The following is a 23,414-nucleotide window of genomic DNA, read 5'->3' as shown; positions in this document are numbered from 1 at the left end:
CAAATCATATTTTCTCTTTTTTTTCATCCTCATAATTTTAATTTTTTTTATCCAAACACAAAATTTTGAAAATAAAAGAATTTCAATTAAAGTATTTGAAATTCTTAGAATTTTAAATTTCTCAGAATTTTAAATTTTTCCATCCAAACACACTATAAAAGAAATGTAGGCGTATGTTAGCATTTTTCCTCACTTTTTCTATTTAAAATGAGATGGTGTATACATATATTTAAGAAGAGACATTCATATCCACAGAAATTATTATATTCAGTGATTACTATGGTTTGGATTAGTCTCTATGTGGCATGTAATCAAATGTTATTAACTCTTCCGTAAATTGAAAACCCCAATTATATGTCATGTAAAGATTGTTCAGGACAATAGACATGTGATGATACAATAAACATATAATACTAATTATTGTATGAGATGATTGTCCATGCCTCCTATATTCTTGACAAGGAAGTTTTATATACTATTATAATACCTTTGATTTTCTGGAGCAACTCTACTTCAGAGACATGCAATGTCTCAAGCTTCTTGCCAATCTTAATCTCCCACATCTCAACCAGCTCATTCAAAGAACAAACGTTTCCTGGGGGTCTCAAATACAACACTTAGTTTAACGTACGAGGGTCGTCAACTGCATTGATAGTGAATGCAGCAACATCACTTTCCTTCATGAAGACACCTGCAAAGAAACCATTCATGAAAAAGCAATAGAGCACCAAGTGAAAGAACAACAAACAATGGTCTGGATTGATGGAGCAGACCCTTTGTATTCCCATCACCAAATATGGTGACCTTGTCCCTTGGAGGAGCATCTAAGCCTGGCTGAGCAAGAGAAGGAAGCAAAATCCTCATAAAGAAATTGCATGAGATGAAAGTGTAAGGAATGCCTTCAGCCTCCACAAGTCTACTAATTTCAACTTTGGGTGCATAGAAATTATAGCCATCTTCAAGCACAGATACTCGAACCCTGGTAGGATCTCACCCAAATTCAGATGGATGAACCTCTGAGGCACACAATTAATTAATAACAGATTATTGAACAGATTTAACAACTCAAATAACTTAAGGAAATGATGCTTCACCAATACACAGATGTATAGTGAGAACTCTGGTTACGTATATCTGAATAAAAGAAAAAAAGTATGACAATAACTGCTTTAGAAACTGCAGAACCAATCAGCTACAGTCTTCTGTTAGAAAAAGAGAAGAGGAGACTAGAGAGTATAGAGGAGATTCTGTTCACTTGGCACATGATTTGGTGCTCTATTTATAGTAGAGCAACCCATAGCCATCACATAACTCTTCCATTAACACACTTAAAGAACATAGTGACAATAGCCCTAATATCTCTTAATGCTTATTAATTCATACTCATTCATCTTCTAATACTAACTCAACTTTTCATTTTCTAATTATTATTATTTCTAACATCTTCTACGGATAAAGGATAGATAATCCTTCTCAACAGTTCTTCAATCAACAAGGTCAGAAATCAACATTTAAAAGAAATTATTCTATGGTCCCAGATCACCTCGAGCTAATCCCTACTTAGTCAAGTTTTATTAACTTTTCTTTAAAATTAAAAAAATCTGATTATGTCTCAGAAGATTAATCAAAATCATAAATAAATCCCAAATGATATAACAACTTATCCGTTTAAAGAGAAGGCCAGGCAATTAGAGTTTTTGTTTTAATTAATATAATTACCATTTACTTCACTAATAAGCTTCATTAGTTTATTATTGATTAAAAAGAAATATTGAAGAAGTTTAATAATAATAAATCTTGTATTTAATAAATTCCCATTTTCATAATGAACTCTTGTTATGATTTTTTGTGTGTGAAGAAACTCACCTTTTATATAAAAAAAATTAATATGATTTTTGTTCTTTTTAAACATTACTATTTAAATTTAATTAATACCTAGCTAATAGTACATAATTCTTTTAAATAGTAATATGTAAAGTTAAAAAATAAATTAAATCTAAAGTTCACAAAAAATCATGTCCAACAAAATAATATTTAACTAATAGCATCACAACATCCAAAAAATAATTTTAACTCAAATACTCAATAGAACAACCCAACCCAACTCACTCTATAACCTGTTGGGTTGATGATTATGCGGGTTAGATTATGCAGATTAAATCACAACCAAATCTAACCTATTTTAGTGGGTTGAAATAGTGACCTGTATTTAAACATGTCACATTATGTGTCACCTTGTAGTGGTTAGTGACATGGTGGCATTGGATACATGTCACATTTAAATGAGTTTTAAAAGTCCAAAAGTAACATTCATCTTTCACATGTGTCCTTCGTTTTCTTGCATGTTATCAATAGAAGGCAATTTAGTCCTTATATCATATGCACTAACTAAATTGTATTTTAAGAATAACATGCAGGACCTATTTGAAACAACCAATGTGGAAGACGAATCTAACCCTCTTGTAATTTATTCTCAAAAAACAATTAAACACAAAAGACAAGAAATAGAGAAACAAAATTACATGGATGATGACCTTGATAGAGCCAACTTGTTTGATGAAACGGATAAGAAGCTTTTGATGCAGAGTCTCTCTGGCTGAAACGGAACAAATGACCACGTCTACTAACCTCACAGCCTCAGTCATCTTCCAGCGAACCCTGACCACAAAACAAAATTGAACAATAAGAATAAGAAATTCAAATAATAAACTGAAGAGAGAGATATAAGAAGTACTTTGAGAATGGTAGCTCCTGGGCTTTGATGGGGTCAGAGAAAGCAGAGTCTCCAACAAGAGCAAATGTTGGATGACAAAACTTGAGGTTTGCTTCCGCTAAATCATAACCCAAATTTCCTGTCGCCCCAATAACCAAAATTTTGCTCTTCTCCATATCTCACCCTTTATTCGTTCCAATTTGATTAAGCACTTTCATGGTTCTCCAAACTAACTTGCCTTGCCTAATGTAATAACAATCACAATTATCACTATCACTCTCTCTTTATCTCTATCTTTTGCGGGATCCAATTAAAGGTTGTTAGGATTCACTCATTAGTCATTATATAACTGTTAAAATAATTTAATGAAAATATACGGGGAAAAAATCAATGGTAGATATATTTTTGTGCACAGTGAAACTAACCATAAATCATGTTAAATGTATAATTTTTGAAGCTGTTATTAATTATTATTATTATTATAAATTCATATAATTTGTGCTTGTATTATAACTGTGTAAAAAAATTACAATATAATTATATTTAAATTAAATCCACATTTTAATCCCATATATTTTAATATTTTTTTAAGATCATCAACTTAATAATTTCTATATGTATTTACAGCTTAAATATGTTTATTGGCTGTCCGACTACCTCTAATTTTACATATAAATTATAAATGTAGGTTTATATTTTATTTAAATATAATTATGAATATGTTAAATTTGCTTTTTGTTATAAATACAAACACAAACTAAATTATCGCTATAACGTACACACAGGTGTACACAAAATAAATTATTACTATTATTATAAATATATTTTCTTAAATAATATTATTAACGAGTGAATGGTTATTTTTCCTATTCATTCTCATCTTGACAGCATAAAATGATAAAAAGAAATATTAACAATAATTTTATAACACACTTCTCTAAACATATACTCTATTATTAGTTGAATTTTATTAGAAATTACACGATCATACAAAAAATCATTAAACAAGACATGAGATCTACTATTTCTGATAATTTTCAAGAAATTTTAATCAATAATAAGAAGATATATATTAAAAAGAACGTGTTATTAACATTTTCCTATAATAAAACTAATTGATGATCTGACGACAATTTTAACCTTTAAAAATATTCAAATTGATTGATATTCTTGCTTTTAAATGAAATCAATTCCATTTTTATCATGTAATAAATAATATTATCTTGAAAGATTTAATAATACATTTATTAAAATGAAGAAAAAGAACAAATGTATTTTGATAAAAGTGTCCACTAATAAATGTTAATACTCTTAAAATGTTTATTTTCTTGATTTGTGTGAAAGAAAAAATCATAAATATCAATCATTTTGAAACAAAAAGATTATAATTTAAAAAAGAAAGAAAAATATATAATTATTACATAGACTCGACAATGATATGATTGTTTTAATGTCACATCATTAATTAATTAATTAATTAATGTTGTTACTTAACTATAATGACTAAAAAAAGTAGAAATTAAATCTAGATTTCATATTATCTACTATTTAAATATAGAAAGATGAGTGTTAACAACACTTTTTTATTAGTTAAAATTTAATAAAAATTATAAAATTACGAGAAACACTTGTCAACTAAGAAATAAGATTTTATAATTCTATAATTAAGTATCAATCAATAATAATAATGTATTAAAAATGTGTTAAAATAATGTTTTATTCATAAAAATTAAATTTAATCATAAAAAATTTTACAAATTCACGCACGCTAAAAAAAAGTGTTACAAATATTTCTCATAGGAATCTATGATGTAGGGATGGACTAAGTTCTCCAAACACTAACAAAATAATCAAAGAATGTAACATTTCAGTATTTTATAGCATGCCCATAGATTCAGCATAAAAAAGAATTAAAAAAACAAAACATACCCATGAGAATTATGATTTTAATTATAACACAAGTTCTCTTGAACTTGAAAGGGACAGTCAAACTATTTTAAGATAATGACGATAAAATTTAAACAACCACTAAGTTTCCATATTGGGTTAGGATAATCTACTTTGAAACACAATAAAAGACCACTAAAGATATAATTCCTGTACGTATAACAAACATTTTGACGCCGCAAAAAATAACAAACACATTTTAGAATAAATTTGTAATTAACCAATTTATATACGTACGTGAATCACATTTAATGATTTAAAACCAATTTTATAAAATTAATTGTACAGAACTCTAATCGAGCACTTAAAGATACCGGTTTCCATAATCAAATTCTAAATTAAGAACTTTATTAGCTGCTGATTAAGACAAATTTCATTTGAATTAAGATTTGCCTCTTAAGAACAAAACAGCTCTATTCGATCATTTTATAATATCAATTGCACAATAACAAGCCGGAAAAAATGAACAAACAAAATTTCGGCACTGAAAATAAGACAAAACCCCTTTGAAGATCTTCCCGTATTAACATATTTTCATTTAGTTCTCTGTTTCCCTTTTTTTGCAGAGGCAGAGGCCTTTGAAGATCCTCCTTTGCCCTTTGGAGCCTTGCCCTTCGTCTTAGAACCTCCTTTTCCACCCTTACCCGATCCATGTTTCCTAGCATCCTTCTTCATTCTGCGATCAACAAGGACTTTTCCCTTGCCAGCCCTTACCTGGACACCTTTCTTTGCCACTACATATTCCTTTTTAGGCCTCTTAGGAACAGCCCTTTTATATAGTTGTTCAATTTGCTTCCTCTTCGAACGATCAGATATCTCTGTCTGATCTGATATGGCATTGGCCTTCTTCCGTACCTTCTCAAGTTTCCTCATTGCAACACGCTTCTTCCGTGCTTTGGCCTCTGCCACCTTCTTCGCAGGTCGAGCATCAATTTCTTTAAACTGTGCTTTCATCGCAGCAATTTCCTCTTTGGTAATAGGCTTTATTGGTTGGCGATGTCTCCTCTCCTCATCTAGAAACCACTTGGGCAATCCTTCGTCATCAAACATGTACTTGTTGTATGCATCATCCAGTAAGTGCTCCCGTTGCTTTTTCCTCATCATCTTCTTAGCATAAGCCAATATCTCAGCTTTGGCTTCAATATCTTCTTCCCATTCATCAGAGGATGAATCATCACTTGAATCAGTATCGGGTGCAGGAACTATTTCAAAATCATCCCCTGCCTTGGATGGTTGAGGCTGAGGGTGAGTTGCTACAGCTGGGGCTGCTGTTTTATTTTCTTTTACCTTTTTGGCAATGGATATCTTCTCCTTAGGCTCATCTATATCCATTTCATCTTTACTCTCATCCTTCTTAAAGTCTCCTTCCTCTGCAGCTTCAGCAAAGACATCCTGACTAAACCACTTATTCATGATCTCCTCCTGGGTGAGCTCTGCCTCATCATTAAGTGGCACCATCAATGGATTTGCTTCTTGATCACCCTGATCTTCATCTGAATCATACTTGGATTGAACAATATCATCATCCTCACCACCCTGAACAACCAAAAGGTGATAATATAAGTGAAAAAAAATTATTTGCACCCACTCAGCAAAAGAAAAAGAAAAATAAAACAATAATGGTCTTTCTTCCCTCCGAATGTTTAAATATTAAAATCCTAAATATTTTGGGAGAACTCCAAAAAATTCAGAAAAAAGTACACATGGGAGGATTTTCTAGAATCACATTATAATCTCTCATTTTCCTAATCTCCTTTTATATAAACCTCAAACAGGGTGAGTATACCACAATTATTGAAAAAAGAATCCATACCTCCAAAAGTTGGGCCTTTGCATCATAGGATTTTTTAATTCGCTTCCTCTGTTTTGCACTTCCTTCCTTTCTGATCACAAACCGCTCATAAGCTTGATCCATCAAATCTTCCATTTGTTCATTGTATCTGATACCAGTATAACATTGATTAGAAATCATACAACTTATTAAGGAATAATTTAAGCAATAAGTGATAACATAACAGAACATGAGCAATTATCAAAAGAACATGTCAATCACCTTTTACGTTCCTCATCAGAATCTTCCAAGTCACTGGATGAATGCTCTGGGCGGCCTTCATGGGTTTCTTCATTCTCACTGTCTTCTACTTCTCCTTCATCACCTTCATACTCAGTGTTGTCAACAGCTACCAGATCCTTCTTACCCTGAAACCCAAAGACAAACAAACAAGAAACAACATAAATGGCAAGTTGAAAATGTTTCAACCATGTAAAGACGATTTGCTATTAAAATTCAACCACAAACCCATAATTACATACTTCACAATATATACCATTAAATGAATAGAAAGAATAAACCCAATTCAAAATGTAGAGATGCCTCGGCCTGGTTCTCTTATGAAGGAAGGGGCGAGGGGCTACAGAGGACATTTGCAAACATAAAAAAGAAATATGTAACTCTCTAAAAAGACTGTTTGCTATGCATGGGTCCATTCAGAGATCAAAGATTAGTAAGGTACTCACAATGTTGCCCAACATGAGTAATCTAACATTATATTCTAGACCTCCCAGTTACAAAGGAGAAGTAGAATCTGGGAAATACATCAAACAAACAAACCTGTACTTTTGCAGTTTTAAAGAGGCAAAAAGTGTTCAAGATGAAAAAGCAGTTGAAGCACTTCAACATGTTATATCATTTTCCAAACCAAGAGAAGTTGAAAAAATTAAAGCAAACCTTAATAGAGGAAAGTGCAAACAACTCTTGATCTACATAACCATCATCTATTGCATCCATTTGCATCCCTGTTGCTTTTCGTGCCTTGTCCTATAAGATTCAAATAATAAAAGGAATGAATCCGCTTGATCTCATCCACATCCACTTAGAATGGACAGAATTGATCTAAGAATGTCATGACACATAGAGGGTAAACAATATGTTTTCATCCAGTATAATTCCTAAAACTATTTGTTGGACCAGACATCATGTATAATTTTGTAAGCATATGATCCTATCATAGTCTGCAAATAAATATTAACAATAATGTTGCACAGATTCCAAACTTATTCAAGTATGTGGCCAATCCCAAGTTCCAACTAAATCAGTGGCAGCTGAGAAGCTAAAAACCTTGGCTCTTCTTTTTGCAAGAAGCTTCTTTGCACGTTTCTTCTTGCGGTCCATTACATAAGTCAGTTCCTCCATTTCATTGAGTATTCTATCTTCTTCATCCACCACCTTAGGCTCATTGTCCATCAGTTCTGTAGTGGTAGAATCAGGCTTTTGAGTTGGTGAAAGAGCTTTTCTAACTTGAATCCTCCACCTACACGTAACCAATAGATATGAAACCAAACCAATAGAAGAGAGAGAGAATCAGTATTGAGCTTTTTTTAATAAGCCAAAAATCACAAAGTGAAACTCCAGCAATGTATTTACTTTAGAAGATGCTTGAAGTCTTGCTTCCCCAGAACCCTTAAATCATCGCAGAGAGATTTTACCTGCAAAAAAATCACATTGATAGTTGCTCAAACCCCCACTGATTACCAAAAAATGCACAATCACATAATTTAGACAAAAAATACCTCTTCACTAGTTAGGTCATGATCCTTGATCAGTGAATCAGCTGGATCAGTAAAGGTTATGGAAGTGACTGAACCAAGGATCTCCAGAGGAGAATTTGACCAAATGAAATTTGCAGCTGAAGACACCTTCCTCAAAGTTGTGTTTCCATCTTCATAGCTGTAGTCACAAAGTAGTTAGCAACAACAAGTACCAAATGTTTGGAAGACAAAACCACAATAAAAGGGTATGCAATTAAGGGGGTGGGAATGGGGAACAATAAGTCTGCTATTCATAGCAATAAATCAGCTCAAGCAGTTGAACTGCCAACTATTTTGCATTCTTAATGTTTTCAGTTTTGCAGGATACCTTACCAATCATTGTAATTAGTTTGTTATGCAATATTGCTTGTGATGAATATAGCAGATAAAAAATTAAGATCATACATTCCATTGCAAGAAGATGACCAGAATAATTTGAGAAAGTATGCCACAGAAAAGCTAATACAAATTAAAAGTCAAACCAAGTTTTTTAAAGAAGCACTAATTACCCATCACGGTGCCTTTTTTGCTTAGTATCTCGAAGTACATCCACCACCTGCATCACCAATACACCAATCACCACCCAAAAAAACCAAACCAAATGAACCAAAAACGAACAAAACCAAAAATGCCAACCCAGCATCCCCGAAAACAAACTGAATTATTACCTTAGGCTGTGGTTCCACAGATCCCTGAAAGAGATGCTTCACATCAAGAAGCCGTGGATCAATCTTAGCAGGGGCCTTATACCCAAGCCCCAAAACATATATCTCAGCTGATTCAGAACGACTAGCCGCAGGCTTATCCACCTCAACCTTCTCAAACAACTGCAAAACAAAAAAAAAAAAAAAAATCACAACCAAACTTCAACAATCCCACCAAAAAAAACCACACAAAAACACAAACAATCTTTTTTGTCAATATAAGTCAACACATTACCTGCTTCAAACAATACACCACAGAACTGTAATCTTGCGACCTGAAAATCTATCAAACAGCAAAGCAGTAACGATCACATTAATCAGAATCAGAATAAGAAACAATTACATTATTAGAGCATGAATTAGGCTAACAGAGCATCAATAGGTTAAAGCAAAACGAGACTATTATGATTATGATTACTTTGGTTACAAACTTGCCCTTGGGGGCTAAGAACTGAGTGGCCAACTTGACAGCATCAATAACGAGGGCGTTCTGGCTCATAGCTTCCTGGGCCCAGGCGCCACCGACGTTGGGGGAACCGTCGTGCAAGATGACGTCGAAGGCGCGGCAGCCGTGGTCGTTCATGAGCTTCTTGATGCGGGACTTGCACTCGGGCCTGGTGATGTCTTCCTGGATGGCGATGGCGCCACGGACGGGGGCGATGGGGGCGAGGTCCACGCCGATCACCAGGTGGTCCACGGGTACGCGCTGGACCACCACCTGCATCCACCCTCCGGGGGCGGCGCAGAGGTCCAGCACGGCGCGGGCCGATTCCAGGAAGCCGAACTTGGAGTTGAGCTGGACCAGCTTCCATGAGGCTCGAGACCTGTAACCGTGCTCTTTCGCTAAGTGGTAATACTTGTCCAAACGGTGCTTCCCCTTCGCCTTCCCCATTGAAGCTTTCCCCCCTTCGGGTTTTTGTTAGGGTTTTGGGACACAAGATAGAATCCAATCGAGTTAACCTTGGTTTTTTATATTGGGCTTCAATTTAAGGAGAATCAGCCCATGAATAACATTTGGTCCACTTTAATAGTAAAAGTTATGGACCCAAAAAAACTGTGTAAACTGTAAAGTTAGATATATTAGTTTAAATTGCATAAAATAAACTGCTCAGAATTTATTTCATGCTTATTTTTTTTTTAATAGTAGGAAACGAAGATAATATTCACGAAATTTACGGTACGTATGCATATTATTCATTCAATTAAATTACTCGACCTTGATATATTTATTTCATGTTTAGATATAAGGTATTAATTAGTGATTCGATTAGTTTTTTTATGGAGGAAAGGGGCAAAATCCGAAACAACATACAAAACTAAAATAAACAAGCATTTAGCTTGATACATCATTCTGCAATAGCGAGAAAAATAAAATCAGGGAGATCAATCATAACATATCATCCATCCTGCAATAGCGTCGGCAACACCATTATTCTTAGAAATTCAATAATTTAAAAAAAAGAACTGCATTAGACAAAATCATGAAATTATCTTTCACTCCGATCACTACCCCTTTTAGAGAAATAAGCATGCTTTCTCTTTATGATACGACCATTCAAACTGTGTATATGATTTTGGATATTATCTTTAAATATCTATTGAAGCCTATTCATGTTCTCTCATTTATTTTAGTTTCTTGATTGATATTGTTCATGTTCTCTTAATTGCAAATAATAAACTAAACACACATTAAATGATTTACGAAGTTATTTTAGTCATACAACATCATTTAATCTTTATTCAGACAATATTTGCTAATGGCCATGGTGGGCAGCACCACGACCATGGTGGGATATAACAGATATGGCCGACAACACCATAAAACTTCAAATAGCAAATATGGAATAATGATGGTATCAAATTTTCCAGGCCATGTCGTAAGGGTTTTGTTATATATTGAATTATAAGTGTGAGGTGATGTTCACATCTAGTAGCAATCAAACATTATGAAAGTATAGTGTCAAATTTATTTATGTGATTATTCATGATCTATTAGTATATATTTCCTTGGTGTTTAATTTCATTGGATTTTCGAACAATTGGTATCAAAGTCGATGATTCAACATGGTTACCAGCTCAGACGAGTATAATGGCATTAGTGATCCATGGACATGGAATCTCTTGTATCGTCAGGAAGTGAGTCCTACGAACATTGCAACAATGCAAGGTATTAGAGTAAGTTGACATCAAAGGCTAAGCAAGCGAGAGCAACCAGGGTTAAGCTTTAAAGATCATCATTAGATACTCGTGGATTAAAAATGACTTTCACTTGAAGGGAAAACTACCATATAGAATAAGAAACTCACACTTAGGGGAAAGATTGTTGGACTACAAATGTGAGGTGAAGTTCCACGTTTGATAAGAATGAGAAGGTTGAATACCATATAAATGAAGGAAAGATCCATAAACCTGAACCTTATGATTTTAAGATTAAAATGTGATATTAAACTCACTTATATAATTATTCATGTCTCATTATTATAGATCTTCATAGTATTTATCTCCTCGAATTTTTCTTACACTATAAAAAAATTTTAACATCATTTTTTAAACCTAAGATTTAGGGTTTTTTTTTTTACCTTGCATCAACCATCTCACTTCTTCTTGTATCTCTTACCTCACCACAATCTACAGTGTTCACATTATTGTTAATTTTGTGATTTGTAAATAATATGTATACAATATACATTTTAATCTCTTCTCCATCCATAAATTTTTTAGCCAACATCTCGTCAATTATTTTGTTGGACTTTTCATAAGCATTGAATAGAAAGATGTAAGTTTTGTGAGATTCACACGCCTTGTTTATCATATTTAGCCATAACTCGTTACTTTTCCTTTCTAATATTCATCACATTCAAATTCCTAGAAGAACGACTCTATGAAATATCACGCTTCTCAAACACGATAATTACAAGAATCTTTTTCATAAGGGACAATTTTATAAGGCTGGGTTTGAATTTGATATAACATTCAACATTAAAAAAACTTTTTTTTCTCAATAAGAGACCTTTTAATTTAGAAATAAATACAAAAACCATAAATTAAAAGAGATAAAAGATTAAGAAAAAATATAATAAAAAAGATTAAGGAGAATTCATAAAAAACTTTTTTGTCGAAAAAAAGTTCTTAATAATTTTTTTTATAAAAGTACTCTCATATAAGATAATTTTTTAATTCACATTCAAGGAAATAACTTTTGATAATCATTATAGTTATACCCTTTAACTTTCCATCAAAATTCAAAGGAATCTCATAAATTTCAATTTTTTAGACGAAACTAATTCATAATCCAAAATATAGATATACTTAAAGTTTCTAACTCTTCCTCGTGAATATATTATAAAAAAATTAATTGAATCTACTTTTTCACAAACTCAATTTGTATAACTAATTACACCCATAAGGTACAGAAAAATAACTTAAATATCATCTGTTTGCAATAAATTAAACTTTAAGGTAATTAATTACCGGATTGTACAGTCTTTTTTTTTTAATCCCGTAGATCACTGTATTTTGCACCAATTTTTCTAGGAAAATACTTGAGCCAGTGCTAATAATTTGGCCGACAAAATTATTTTAGCCACAAATTGTGTGTTCTCGACAGAAATGATTGATGTGAATAATTCAAAGTCACATCATATAATAGCATGTTTGGCAGATTACCATTTCAGTATTTTTTTAAAAAAAAATTACGAAATAACTAGACAATATATTTTTTAAAAATATTTGCTTAAAATTTAAAGTTTAATTTTACCAATCTGAAAATCATTAAAATCTTTATTTGTATAAGTTGAAAACGAATGAAAATGAATGAATAAGATATAAAAAATATTTAATTTCGAAGATAAATGCAAATAATTAAAAGAAAGATAAAATCTGACAATTTTTTTATTTCCTTGATGTTCTGTTTATTTTTGGAAAAAAAAAACGTGTACAGAAACTTAAAAAAGAAAAGGAAAATAAAAATAGATATCAAAACTTGAAATTTGTTTTATCTCAACTAAAAAAATGAGAGAGAGAAAAGTATTTGAATTGATAAAGGTATCTTCTGAAGGCAATTATGCTTGAACTAGTTTAATGCTTTCTTTGGTAGGGAAAGAAAATAAATAGAGGGAAGAGAAGTAAGTAAGTGAAAAAAGAAATGAAATAAAAATCGAGATTGTTTAGTTAAAAAAGAAATAGAATAAAATTGAGAACAAATATTTAATTAAAAATGTCTTGTAGGTAAAAAAAGAAAAAAATTATTTTGAATAAAAACATTTGTGTGTTTTTTATTATCCTTTACCACGATGTAGGTCCACCAGTGAGTGAAATATATCATCTTTCACGCTTTTCCATACTTTCATGCTACCTAAAACAAGCTATGGAGGACAATAATTTTTTTTTCTCTCGCTATAAAATATTTTAGTTATTTTTTATTAGTTGAAAGTTTGTTAAATAAATAAATTTTTAAAATAATGTTTAGTATTTTTAAAATTTTATTTGAAGTATTATTTTTAAAATTTTAGCTTTTAATTTTTTATATTTTTTATATTTATTCTTAATATATATATTCAATTTTCTAGTTATCTTTTTAATTAATTATAATTTTATTATTTTTTATCATTTTACATTTTTTAGTTATTTCAGTAAGTAGTTTTACCATATACTTATTATTTAATAAACTAATTTTTTAGCTTTTAATTAATTTTATCAAACATAGTCTAAGGTCATATCCAACCTTGAAAACTTAAAAGTTGCTTAGAGTAAAGAAATATAAAATCTCATTTTTTATAAAATAAATTAAAAATAAGTATATTTAAAAATAAATATAATTTTAAAAAAATAATAAGATTTTTGTAATTAAATAAATCATAAGAAATAATTTTATTAATTAAAATAATGATTTTAAGGTAAATAAATATATGTTCTTAGAAAATAAAAATGAGATTTTATTTATTCATTTATTATGGAGTAAAATAAAGTTTCTTTATACTAAATAAAAAAATAGAGTAAATAATAGGCTGAGAATATTCTAAATATAAATAAAGACATATTATGTCAATTTTAAATTTAACATTCATTTTTATGTTCTCTATTGCTCTCAAATTTGTTTTCCTTTCCTCTCTCAAAACCATTTTTTTTTACGTATACATTCAAAATTGTCCGTGTAAAACTAAGATCCTGCAGTCATTAACCGCTGAATCATCGTGAAATTTGAACACCAGGTTCGGAACTCATTTTTACAAATCCCCACCATTGGGATTTACAAAATCATATATATGGTGAAAGAAATGCCCCTCGCATGTAGTTCTCTTTTTCTCGCTTACACTCAAACATGTCTTAGTAAAACTAAGATCTCAGACTCGTAAATCATTGAATTGTCATGAAATTTGAAAACCAAGTTCAAAACTCATTTTTTTCACATTCTTATCATTGGAGTTTGCAAAATAGTGTCTGTGGTGAGAGAAATGTTCATCGCATAGAGAGAGTAAAATGGAGGCTTCAATCCCTTCTTATTCTCTTTAATGCTTAGAAACCCTAGCAGAACAGCCAGAGGAAAAGCTTGAGGGATCCTAAGGAACTGCTAGAGATGTCGCTATTACTATCGTACTACACACGTGAGCTCTCTTAGAGATAAGGGATGAATTTATCGCAATTGGGGTTAGAATGAACATGTGTAAAAATCCTTACAAGATCAAACTGGGATTTATTTTAGGATGTTTACTATATTGTAATTCTGTCTTTATGATTATAATCACGAGATTGTTATGTTTGATGGGCCAATTAATGTCCTAATGCAAATTGGTTGATAAGATTGAGTGTTCTTGATGTTTTTGTGTTTTGACCTGTGATTTTGATTCATTTGATTTTGATATGATCATGTGAAATTGTTTTAGTGGTTTAATCATATGAGCATAACATATTAATATTATTACTGTGTGACATGTATATGATGTGTGAGACGTGATAACATGTTATCTTGGGATTATGGATGTGTGATGAATTGTGTATAAGTGACAAGTTAAGTATGTATTAAATTGTGAGATCATACATGTATTGAGATATTATGTGCATTGAGTTGTGAGCTACGAACCGTACAATCACATAACTGTAAAACCTTTTAAGAGCAACAAGTTAATGTGTGATGAGTATTGTGATGTGATCCACTATGAGAACCTGACGAGTTTAATCACTTTGAAGCGCAACGAGTAAAAATTAGTTTGAGAATAATTGTGGAGTCGTTTGTTTTGTACTGTCATAGATATAGTTTGCGTATTAAAATATTTTCTGGCTTGGACTTGAATCATGAGGGAGAGGCCCTGACAAACTCTTTGGAATGTAGGCCTTAGGGGTAAATACACTCGGTTTGAATGTTCCCTAAAGCCTATGTTGATCCCATATGATTGAAATGTTTTTGCAAAATAGAGTGACCCTAACTAGTCTCTCTATGATTTTACCTAGTGAGAGTAACTTGACTTACCAGTGTATGGTCTGTCTTGTCATGTACTCCTAGACGCTCAACAACATTTTTTATTGACATAGTATTGCATTGCATATAGGATTGAATCTTAGTATATTTGTTGCATAACGCTTGTGTATTGATTGATATTGACTGGTTAAGTGATATTGTGTTTTGATCCATGAGTACGGGAATGGTGTGAAAATGTGAGACATGTAGTATTGAGATGTGATGTTACGCGATAAGTGGTGGAATGACGTGAACTGTGTTGAAGTAAGTTGTATTTCATAATATGTATATCTATGTTGTTCCATTTCTCTCCATTAGTTAGGAATGCGATAACTAACTCCCAGTATGCTGGTTGTGTTTGGATCTTATGATGATTTCGAACTTTGTATTCGTGGGAGCATATTGTTAGGTGGATAACTATGAAAAACCTTATGCTAGATGACGTCAGAACACAATGTTCTGATTGGATGTGACATTGAGACATAAGTTTTTATCTCAATTACATGATGTTATTTTACTTTATTTATTATATTGCTTAACAAGAGTTCTTTTGTAAACTTGAAGAACATTATTTTGAGTCGAAAATGTTTTTAATGAGTCTTATTTGGTAACAGCCCTTTTATCCACATGAATTTGTTTAAACAATTTGAATTAAATTGATTTTATTAAATTTAATATTTTTATATATTTTTCTTAATTATATATATGTGAAGATAGAAAATATCACATAATATTTCATTTTTAAATTTTTTTCATGTGGGAGACTATTGATGTGACAATCAAAGTTTCTTAAAAATAAGAAGCAAATGATCTATAAAAGTTTCTTAAAAATAAGAAGCACATAGTCTATAAATTTGGGTTATTTCTAAATAAAAAAAATTTCTGCATGACCCAAATGAGAAATTTTTTATTATAAAAGTGAATTTTTTCGGTCATCCAAGCAAATTAGTATATAAATATTTTAAATATAATATAATATCGTAGGAAACATCGAAATTAATTTAATATTATCTAAAATACACAAAGGGAGTATATTAAACTCCTGCCATTAAGTAATCCAAAATTGAAATTCAGACCATTAATTGTTAATTATATTAGAACAACCCATACGCATTAATCTACACGCTAGGCAGTATGAAACAAAAAGTGTTATGATTTTTTTTTTCATTTCCACTATTTAACTCCTTTTCTTCTTTTAAATAATTTTTTTTTCAGGTTGTTATTGTTTTTATTGATCAATAAAAACCATTAATATTAATAAAATGTTACAATTCTTAAAAGAAACAACAAAATTTAGCTATAAAAATAGCACAATTGCAAAAATAATGGACTAAATTTAAAAAAAAAGTAAACAAACAGAATACTAATTTTATGTACGTTAAAAAAATAAAATGACTTTATTAAAATTTATTTTTCGGTCATAATTCCTTTTAATTCAATAAAAATAATTTTTCATTTTTTATCCAATTTTTCTTCTTTTATATTTGTTTATTTATTATTCCATTTTATCTTCCTTAATATGTATTTGGTTTCGTGTTAAACAGTTATTTTTTACTCCAAAAATTAATTTTAGATAGTTTTAAATATTTGATTTTAAGTTTGAGAAAAGTTTGAAATTGACTGTGTGTTTAGAATTAATTTTGATTTAAATAATTTTGTATATCTTTTACATTAAATAAAAAAATTATACGAATTTTATTTATAATTTAATTTTATAATATAAATATCTATATATGTAAATCACATTACTTTAAAATAAATTTAAATCAAAATTAATTATAAAAAATCAATCATATTGAAAATTAATTTTACCAACTTATCCACACACCTGTTAAACCTCCCACCGCACAAAAATCGTGCACCATGTTCATTTTATTCATCTTTTTTTTTTCATTGCACCGTGCATATTTAACTGTTTTTTTTTTTTTTACAGAATGCATATTTTGCTCAAGCATACTGAAGAACTCCATGCGTGTTTTTACTTTTTATTACAGTAGTAATTCTTTTATAGTAAAATGGTACAATAAATATGCACGTACACGTGACCGACATGAGAATGACACCTACAGAATCATGTCATCATAACAACGTAACGTACGTACTTACAGAATCCCTGTTAAAAAGGGTTATTACATAATTAACTAATAACATTTTATCTTAATAAAATCTATAAATATATTTTTATATTTGATATTATTTCATAAATTTAAAATATGAATTCAAATAAATTACACGTCTTATTATTTTAAACATTTTCTTAATGTGTTATTAAGAAAAATAATTTGCTTTGAGACTGTAAATTTGTTTTGGTAGATGAAATTTTTTAGAGAAGAGGATGGTGCTTCTATTTAGGATAGAGAAAGCTATTGAGTTTAAAAAGTATTTATAAAAGATTTAATTTAACTGCATTTCAGGGAGATATAAGTAAAAATGAGATAAATATAAATACTTTATAAATAATTTTCTAATTTAAATAATTCCCTATTTTGAACTGAACCACCATCTCTTTGTCCTAATCTATCTAAATAAAATACACCTTTAAAACAAATTAATTCAAATACTCACAATCGATATATTGTAATAAAATTTGAATTCTCTGATGATATATATTTCATTTATTACAAGAATGTCACTTGTTTTGTTTTATATTTTTAAAAAAGAAAAAAAGTTATTAAATTTTAAATTTTAATTAATTAATTACAAAAGAATAGATATTACTGCATAGATACCAAAATGTTGTTGGAGTAAATGATACGCAAAGTTGAAACATTCTTGCTTGTTTAAGTTGTTGTGTAGATAGAGTCCAGGAAAATGAACTTATTATGAAGATATTTTCCTTAGAAACAGAAAACAAATGGTTTTCTTTTTCTTATTTAGATGCATTCAGCACAAAAACTATAGAAGGCGATTATTTTATTAATTAGCGTGAAGTTTTAAGGTGGTCACAATAATTACGCGTAATTCGAAGAAAAAGGCCAAAAAAAATAAAGGAAAGAGCCAATTGGAAGAAAGGAAAAGTGCAGATGGTGGGTCCCACCGGTTCGAGTTCGATTCGTGTGGCTGAGGAAGCCAAGCTAATCCCAACTACACAGCATAAAAATCAACGGTCAGATTTATCCCATACACATGGGACCCACGTACGACGAACATCTGAGCGTTGATTTTATACAGTTGCACACTTTTCCTTCTTCAGTGTTTTCTTTGTCGTCATTTTTCTTCTTATTTCATTTCTCTGCTTCTCAGCTCAACGGTTCTCAGTTTCTCCGACTTCGCTCTTCCGCGTCTCTGAGTTTTGAAGGTAACTTCCAATCTCTGCGGTTTTCCAGTTAATTTCTTCGTTGAGTTTGTTGTTTGAATGTTTGATGAACTCAATGGAAATTTGATTGGCTACCTTGGTTTATTTTTGTTAAATTCAATTGCACTGAAATGATTTCAAATTTGAATTTACTCTAAAAGATAAAGTTACTAGTCTATATTCAATTATATAGTAGTGATTTCTGTGTTAGTTTGACGAAAATTCGATTTTGCTTTCTTTTTAGTGATGGTTTTCAGTTCTGATTTCTGAGTCGTATGATCTAGTTCTGTTCATTTTTCTGTATCTGCATGTGATTGGTTTTTAATTATTGCTAATTTATGCTTCTTGAAATCTAGGTTTTGAACACTTGTACGGATAGACTATATTTGTGAGGTAAAAAAATATTAAAATAGCAGTGTCGTGCCGGAGAAAGTCAATTAATCTATCAATCAAGATGCCTCAGTCTGATGATATTGCGGCGGCACAAGCACGTTATGATGGTGAGAGGGTTGAAGCTCAAGCAATGCATAGGAACCAATCGGCGTGGATGGCTCATTGGAAGCAAACAGATTATAAATCAACAACCCCTGCTTGCAATCGTTTAAGGATTGATAGTGAGGTGAAAGAAGAAAAAGAAGACAATGGCGCTGAGCAGCGTGATTTACTTGGTGGCTTAGATAGTTCTATGCACGCTGGAGCAGTTGGAGAAGCAGCTAGGGCTACAAGTGTTACCTTCACCAATGAGGCAGACGATGAAAAATCAAAGAAAGCAAGCAGTGATTCCAAATCATTTCCTACATTCAAATTTTCTCGAAAGTTAGATGGAGGATTGTCTCTGCAGAGGGAACAGCACGACAGGGAAGGTGGAAAATCTGAAACTGAACCCTGCTCTGGAGATGAAGATGACAATATTTCTCTCAACAGAACTGGGACTTCTGGAGCAGGCTTATCATCAACATCTGCACATGCTTCTCCTAAAATAGAAACACTAGTAAAAGAGTGTCAAGTATTGTCTCAAGAAGTTTTACCGACAGCTCTGCTAATGAAATCTCCTTGGGATGTTGAACAGAAGAACCTAGCTGTTTCAACATCACTATGGAATGACTTTGTAAAATCAGATTCTGACATAGTGCCAAATAGATGTGACAAAGGGAAAACTGTGATACCCCAGTTCACCCATGAACCTTTTGAAATTTGTCAATCAAGCTACAATTTAGCATCCAGAGGGCGATTCACAAGTACCAAATATCATACCTTTTCGTCTCTTTTAATCAGCGAGAAGAAAATGAGTAGCCTCTTAGATCCTCAAAAATCTTCTTTTCCGAGATGGATGCAAGGTGGTACTGCTCATTTACCGCATAATTCTATGGCTAGTAGTGATGATAGATATTTTATTCGTGGTCAGCACCATGAGATTGAAAAATATGTTGCTAATCCAAATATTACATGCCAGACTGAATCCTTAGAGTCAGCTAAGCCACAAAACCTTTATGGACTAAGCTCCGTGGCAGCGCAAATGCCTTGTTCTATTCATGATGTGGGGTGTATGAAGATATACACCGATATAGATTCAGTTGAAGAATCATCAAGAGGTCGTCCCAAAATTTCCCAGACAACTCACCATTTTCTAATGTCGAAAAACACTGATGTTAACTTCTCTGACAGTCAGTCCTTTAGAGAGCCAATAGCACCTATCAAATTCAAGGGAAGTGCTTTCAATGAGATCCTTGATTTTTCTCCACCCACAAATGGCCATGCTCTGAAAGGTCTGAAGCTGGAAGCTCTAGGGAGCTCCATGAAGAGTGAAGTAAAGGAAAATGTCCAAGATTTCAAATATCCAACATGCCTGAAGAATGAATCCTCTGCTGAAACAGATACTATGGACATCAATGCTTTACATAAGAATAATCTTCCTGGTATGTATGCACACTCTTGAAGGATATATCTATCATGCTATACATAAGGCTTCATTTAGTTTTTTTTTCCTGGTATTCTTAGTTTGATTAATTACTTTCATAATGTTCTACTTTCAGTTAACTTTAGTTTTAGTTTTTGGGGGATGATGTTGTGTCTGCAATTTGGTGGCTTTAATGTTGTTTTCTGGCTTAACTGCTGATGATTCTTTCTCTTGTCTGTTGCAGGTGATGTTCCATTGCAAACAAATAAGGTAATGTTTCTAAATATTAATGTTTGATCTTCTTGATACCATGGCATTTAATTTTCAATCACCACCTTCTTTCTCAAGCATTTAGATAATATTAATTGTGACCTGGTTTTTGACACTTTATTTTTTATTTGATTCAGTGTTCGTAGTTGAGACTTAATACATCTTAGTCTGGCTTTTGTATCATTAATTTATACATTCACATTGATTATGATGAATGCTGCATGGCGTCTTACAGAGAAGCAGCTAATTTGAGTGGCACTGTTTCTTCACACCTAGACTTTGAATACACACATGTGCACACATGTACCCACACATATTACATATAGTGTATTTATTTGCATTTGTAATTGGTTTTTAAATTTAACAAACATGTGCTTGTAAAATTTGTTACTATATTAAACTTTGAGAGGCTAATTAGGTAGGAGTTGCCAACTTTTGAATTTTGTAGTGCTCCAAGGATAGTCAAAACTCGCGTACGTCTCAAGGTGCAACAATTTCTGCTAGAGAGAAAACTATAGCAAAATCAGTGAATACAACAATACCAGATATAAACCAAGAGCCTCAGGAGCTTCTTGCCGAGGAAAGTCCTGTGGTTGACAGGGAGACTAGCACATCAAGAACCCACAGCCTTGATTTGGATCACTTTCTTTCTCATTCAGATGAGCATGCAAGGTCAAGTTCTGGAAATAGTACTTTAAGAATAGACCCAAGCAGCAGATGGGTCAAAAGACTCAAGTTGTGCACATTGGGCTCTGCTCATGGTACTGGGAGTACAAAAATTGGAGAAACTTCTTCACATGAAAAAGTTAACAATATATATGGCAAAATTATGAAAGATAGCAGAACTAGTCTGGAACCCAAAATGGTACATCATGCTGAAGGACAGATGGTACCGGATCTACCTGCAACAGTATCAACAAATGGCAAGTCCTCTTTGACTGAAGCAAAGAAAACTGTAGAAATTACCCTTTCACATCCCTGGATACAGAGATGGAGTCATGATCGTGCTACATCTTCCCGAAAGAGGCATGAATTAGGGGAGCTTCATGAACCAAAGTCTTCAAATACTGTGCTAGAAGAGTTTCAAAAGAAACAGTTTCCAAGCATTGCTGCCATGGCCATGATGGGAAAAGCAATGAACAGTTTGAATCCCTCCGAGCTTACGAAAAAGGGACCTGTGATAGTTTGGAATATGAAGGGATTTTGAAATTGTTGGCCGTTGGTGATATCAATTTTTCATGAAGTTTATGGTGGGAGATTCTCAGGATTAGTTTGAGAGGAATACATGTATGACATTATGGATGCTTACTTCTGTACTCGAAGTCATGCGGAGAAGTGAGAAATGCTCGGGGTCATGTGTATGCCACAATCATGTTGAATAGTTGCTTATCCCAATTCCTTGTTTTTCTCTGATTTGGCATAATTGAAACAAATATAAGCGGTGCATGCATCTGAAGAAGTTATGTATCGGGGCGTGCATTTTTTGTATGTAATGTATATACTTATGCAATAACTCAGGAAGGGGGCAATGTCTCAAGACGGGTTGAATCCTGTCTTACCAACCTAGTCATATTGCCAAGTTAAGCATATATTAATAGCGTTAATAGTAAGGTTTGATGGAATATCTTGTTGAAGGAGTTTCATATACGATTGTGCACTTTTTGGTTGAATTTTTCATTCGTGAATAGCTTCCTCAATGTGATGATTTCTGCTACTTTTTGAGCTGAAAGTTCAATAGCAAAACTGGATTATAAAGCTCATCTGCTGGGGAAAAGAGCAGGGTTTGCAAGGAAGTTTGTTTGCCTGGTGCGAACAAGCTGTTTCGAACAGAGTTGATTTTTGCATGATTTAATTTACTATTGTCTAGGGAGGACCAAGGCACCAAGCAAAGGTGACAAGCACAATGTATCCCTAATCCGAAAGGAGATATATATAACCAAATTTGAATCATTTGGATGGTACTCAGAATTTGATTTTTGGGAAAAATAATTTTTGATAAGATTTTATTTCTCTTCTGACTCAATTTTAGATTAGTCATGTTTCTCCTTTCCTGTTATGAATAAGAGGGTTAAGAAAGAAAAAAAAAGAAGACATAACTATGAAATAGAAAGGCATAAAGGCAGCGGAAGGAAAAGAGGGGAAAGATTGTTTTTCGAATCCGAGGAATTTGGTCCAGGATAGAAAAAGCCACTCACGCCAATTGAAAATGATTAGCATTTGCATCCGTCTTTTTCGTACAATATACGAATTTCGTCCCTACAGTGTCCCCACAATATAACCTAAGAAGAATCATAAGCGCCTTCATGCGAGTATCCATTTTTTTAAACAACAAAAATTGCTAACAATTATGAACACGCCACGTGAATTTTTTATGCTGATATTGAATTAAATTAACGTGTGTGTGATCAATAATTTTTTGAAAGACATAGTCAGAATCAATCTACACCCACTTCTGACAAGTGACTACTCATTTTTCCTAGACACCGATTTACTCAATTTCACATTTAGCCTATTCTGTTACTGTTTTGCAACCTTTTCAATTTCAC

At 31.9% G+C, this 23,414-nt stretch overlaps 3 protein-coding genes across 4 annotated transcripts; 1 reads left to right on the top strand and 2 right to left on the bottom strand.

Annotated features, from left to right (window-relative positions):
• Window positions 1-297: 297 nt before the first annotated feature.
• LOC114380452 (probable pinoresinol-lariciresinol reductase 3) lies at window positions 298-3,007 on the bottom strand. 2 transcript variants are annotated; one of them, XM_028339522.1, is made up of 4 exons: window positions 2,735-3,007; window positions 2,523-2,658; window positions 774-1,016; window positions 298-691 (listed from the first exon to the last, which is right to left on the bottom strand). In XM_028339522.1, the coding sequence occupies exons 1-3, from the start codon at window positions 2,887-2,889 to the stop codon at window positions 861-863; spliced, it is 447 nt and encodes a 148-aa protein (XP_028195323.1). In that variant the 5' UTR covers window positions 2,890-3,007; the 3' UTR covers window positions 298-691; window positions 774-860. The 2 variants fall into 2 exon arrangements, with proteins under 2 accessions (XP_028195323.1, XP_028195324.1); XM_028339523.1 differs by having other exon boundaries at window positions 2,535-2,658.
• Window positions 3,008-4,977: 1,970 nt separating this feature from the next.
• Window positions 4,978-9,901, bottom strand: LOC114379798 (adoMet-dependent rRNA methyltransferase spb1-like). Its single transcript, XM_028338528.1, has 11 exons — window positions 9,371-9,901; window positions 9,188-9,235; window positions 8,917-9,075; window positions 8,758-8,804; window positions 8,231-8,387; window positions 8,085-8,146; window positions 7,779-7,971; window positions 7,389-7,478; window positions 6,714-6,859; window positions 6,474-6,600; window positions 4,978-6,196 (listed from the first exon to the last, which is right to left on the bottom strand). Exons 1-11 carry the CDS (start codon window positions 9,842-9,844, stop codon window positions 5,195-5,197), a joined length of 2,505 nt encoding a protein of 834 aa, XP_028194329.1. The 5' UTR covers window positions 9,845-9,901; the 3' UTR covers window positions 4,978-5,194.
• Window positions 9,902-18,615: 8,714 nt separating this feature from the next.
• Window positions 18,616-22,818, top strand: LOC114380555. The gene is made up of 4 exons (XM_028339666.1): window positions 18,616-18,704; window positions 19,058-20,617; window positions 20,843-20,868; window positions 21,317-22,818. The coding sequence occupies exons 2-4, from the start codon at window positions 19,156-19,158 to the stop codon at window positions 22,073-22,075; spliced, it is 2,247 nt and encodes a 748-aa protein (XP_028195467.1). The 5' UTR covers window positions 18,616-18,704; window positions 19,058-19,155; the 3' UTR covers window positions 22,076-22,818.
• Window positions 22,819-23,414: the final 596 nt, after the last annotated feature.

This window comes from Glycine soja, chromosome 12 (assembly GCF_004193775.1).
Source record: "Glycine soja cultivar W05 chromosome 12, ASM419377v2, whole genome shotgun sequence".
NCBI classification, from domain to species: Eukaryota; Viridiplantae; Streptophyta; class Magnoliopsida; order Fabales; family Fabaceae; genus Glycine; species Glycine soja.
The sequence above is the reverse complement of the archived record's forward strand: the minus strand, read 5'-3'. Positions and strand labels throughout refer to the sequence as shown.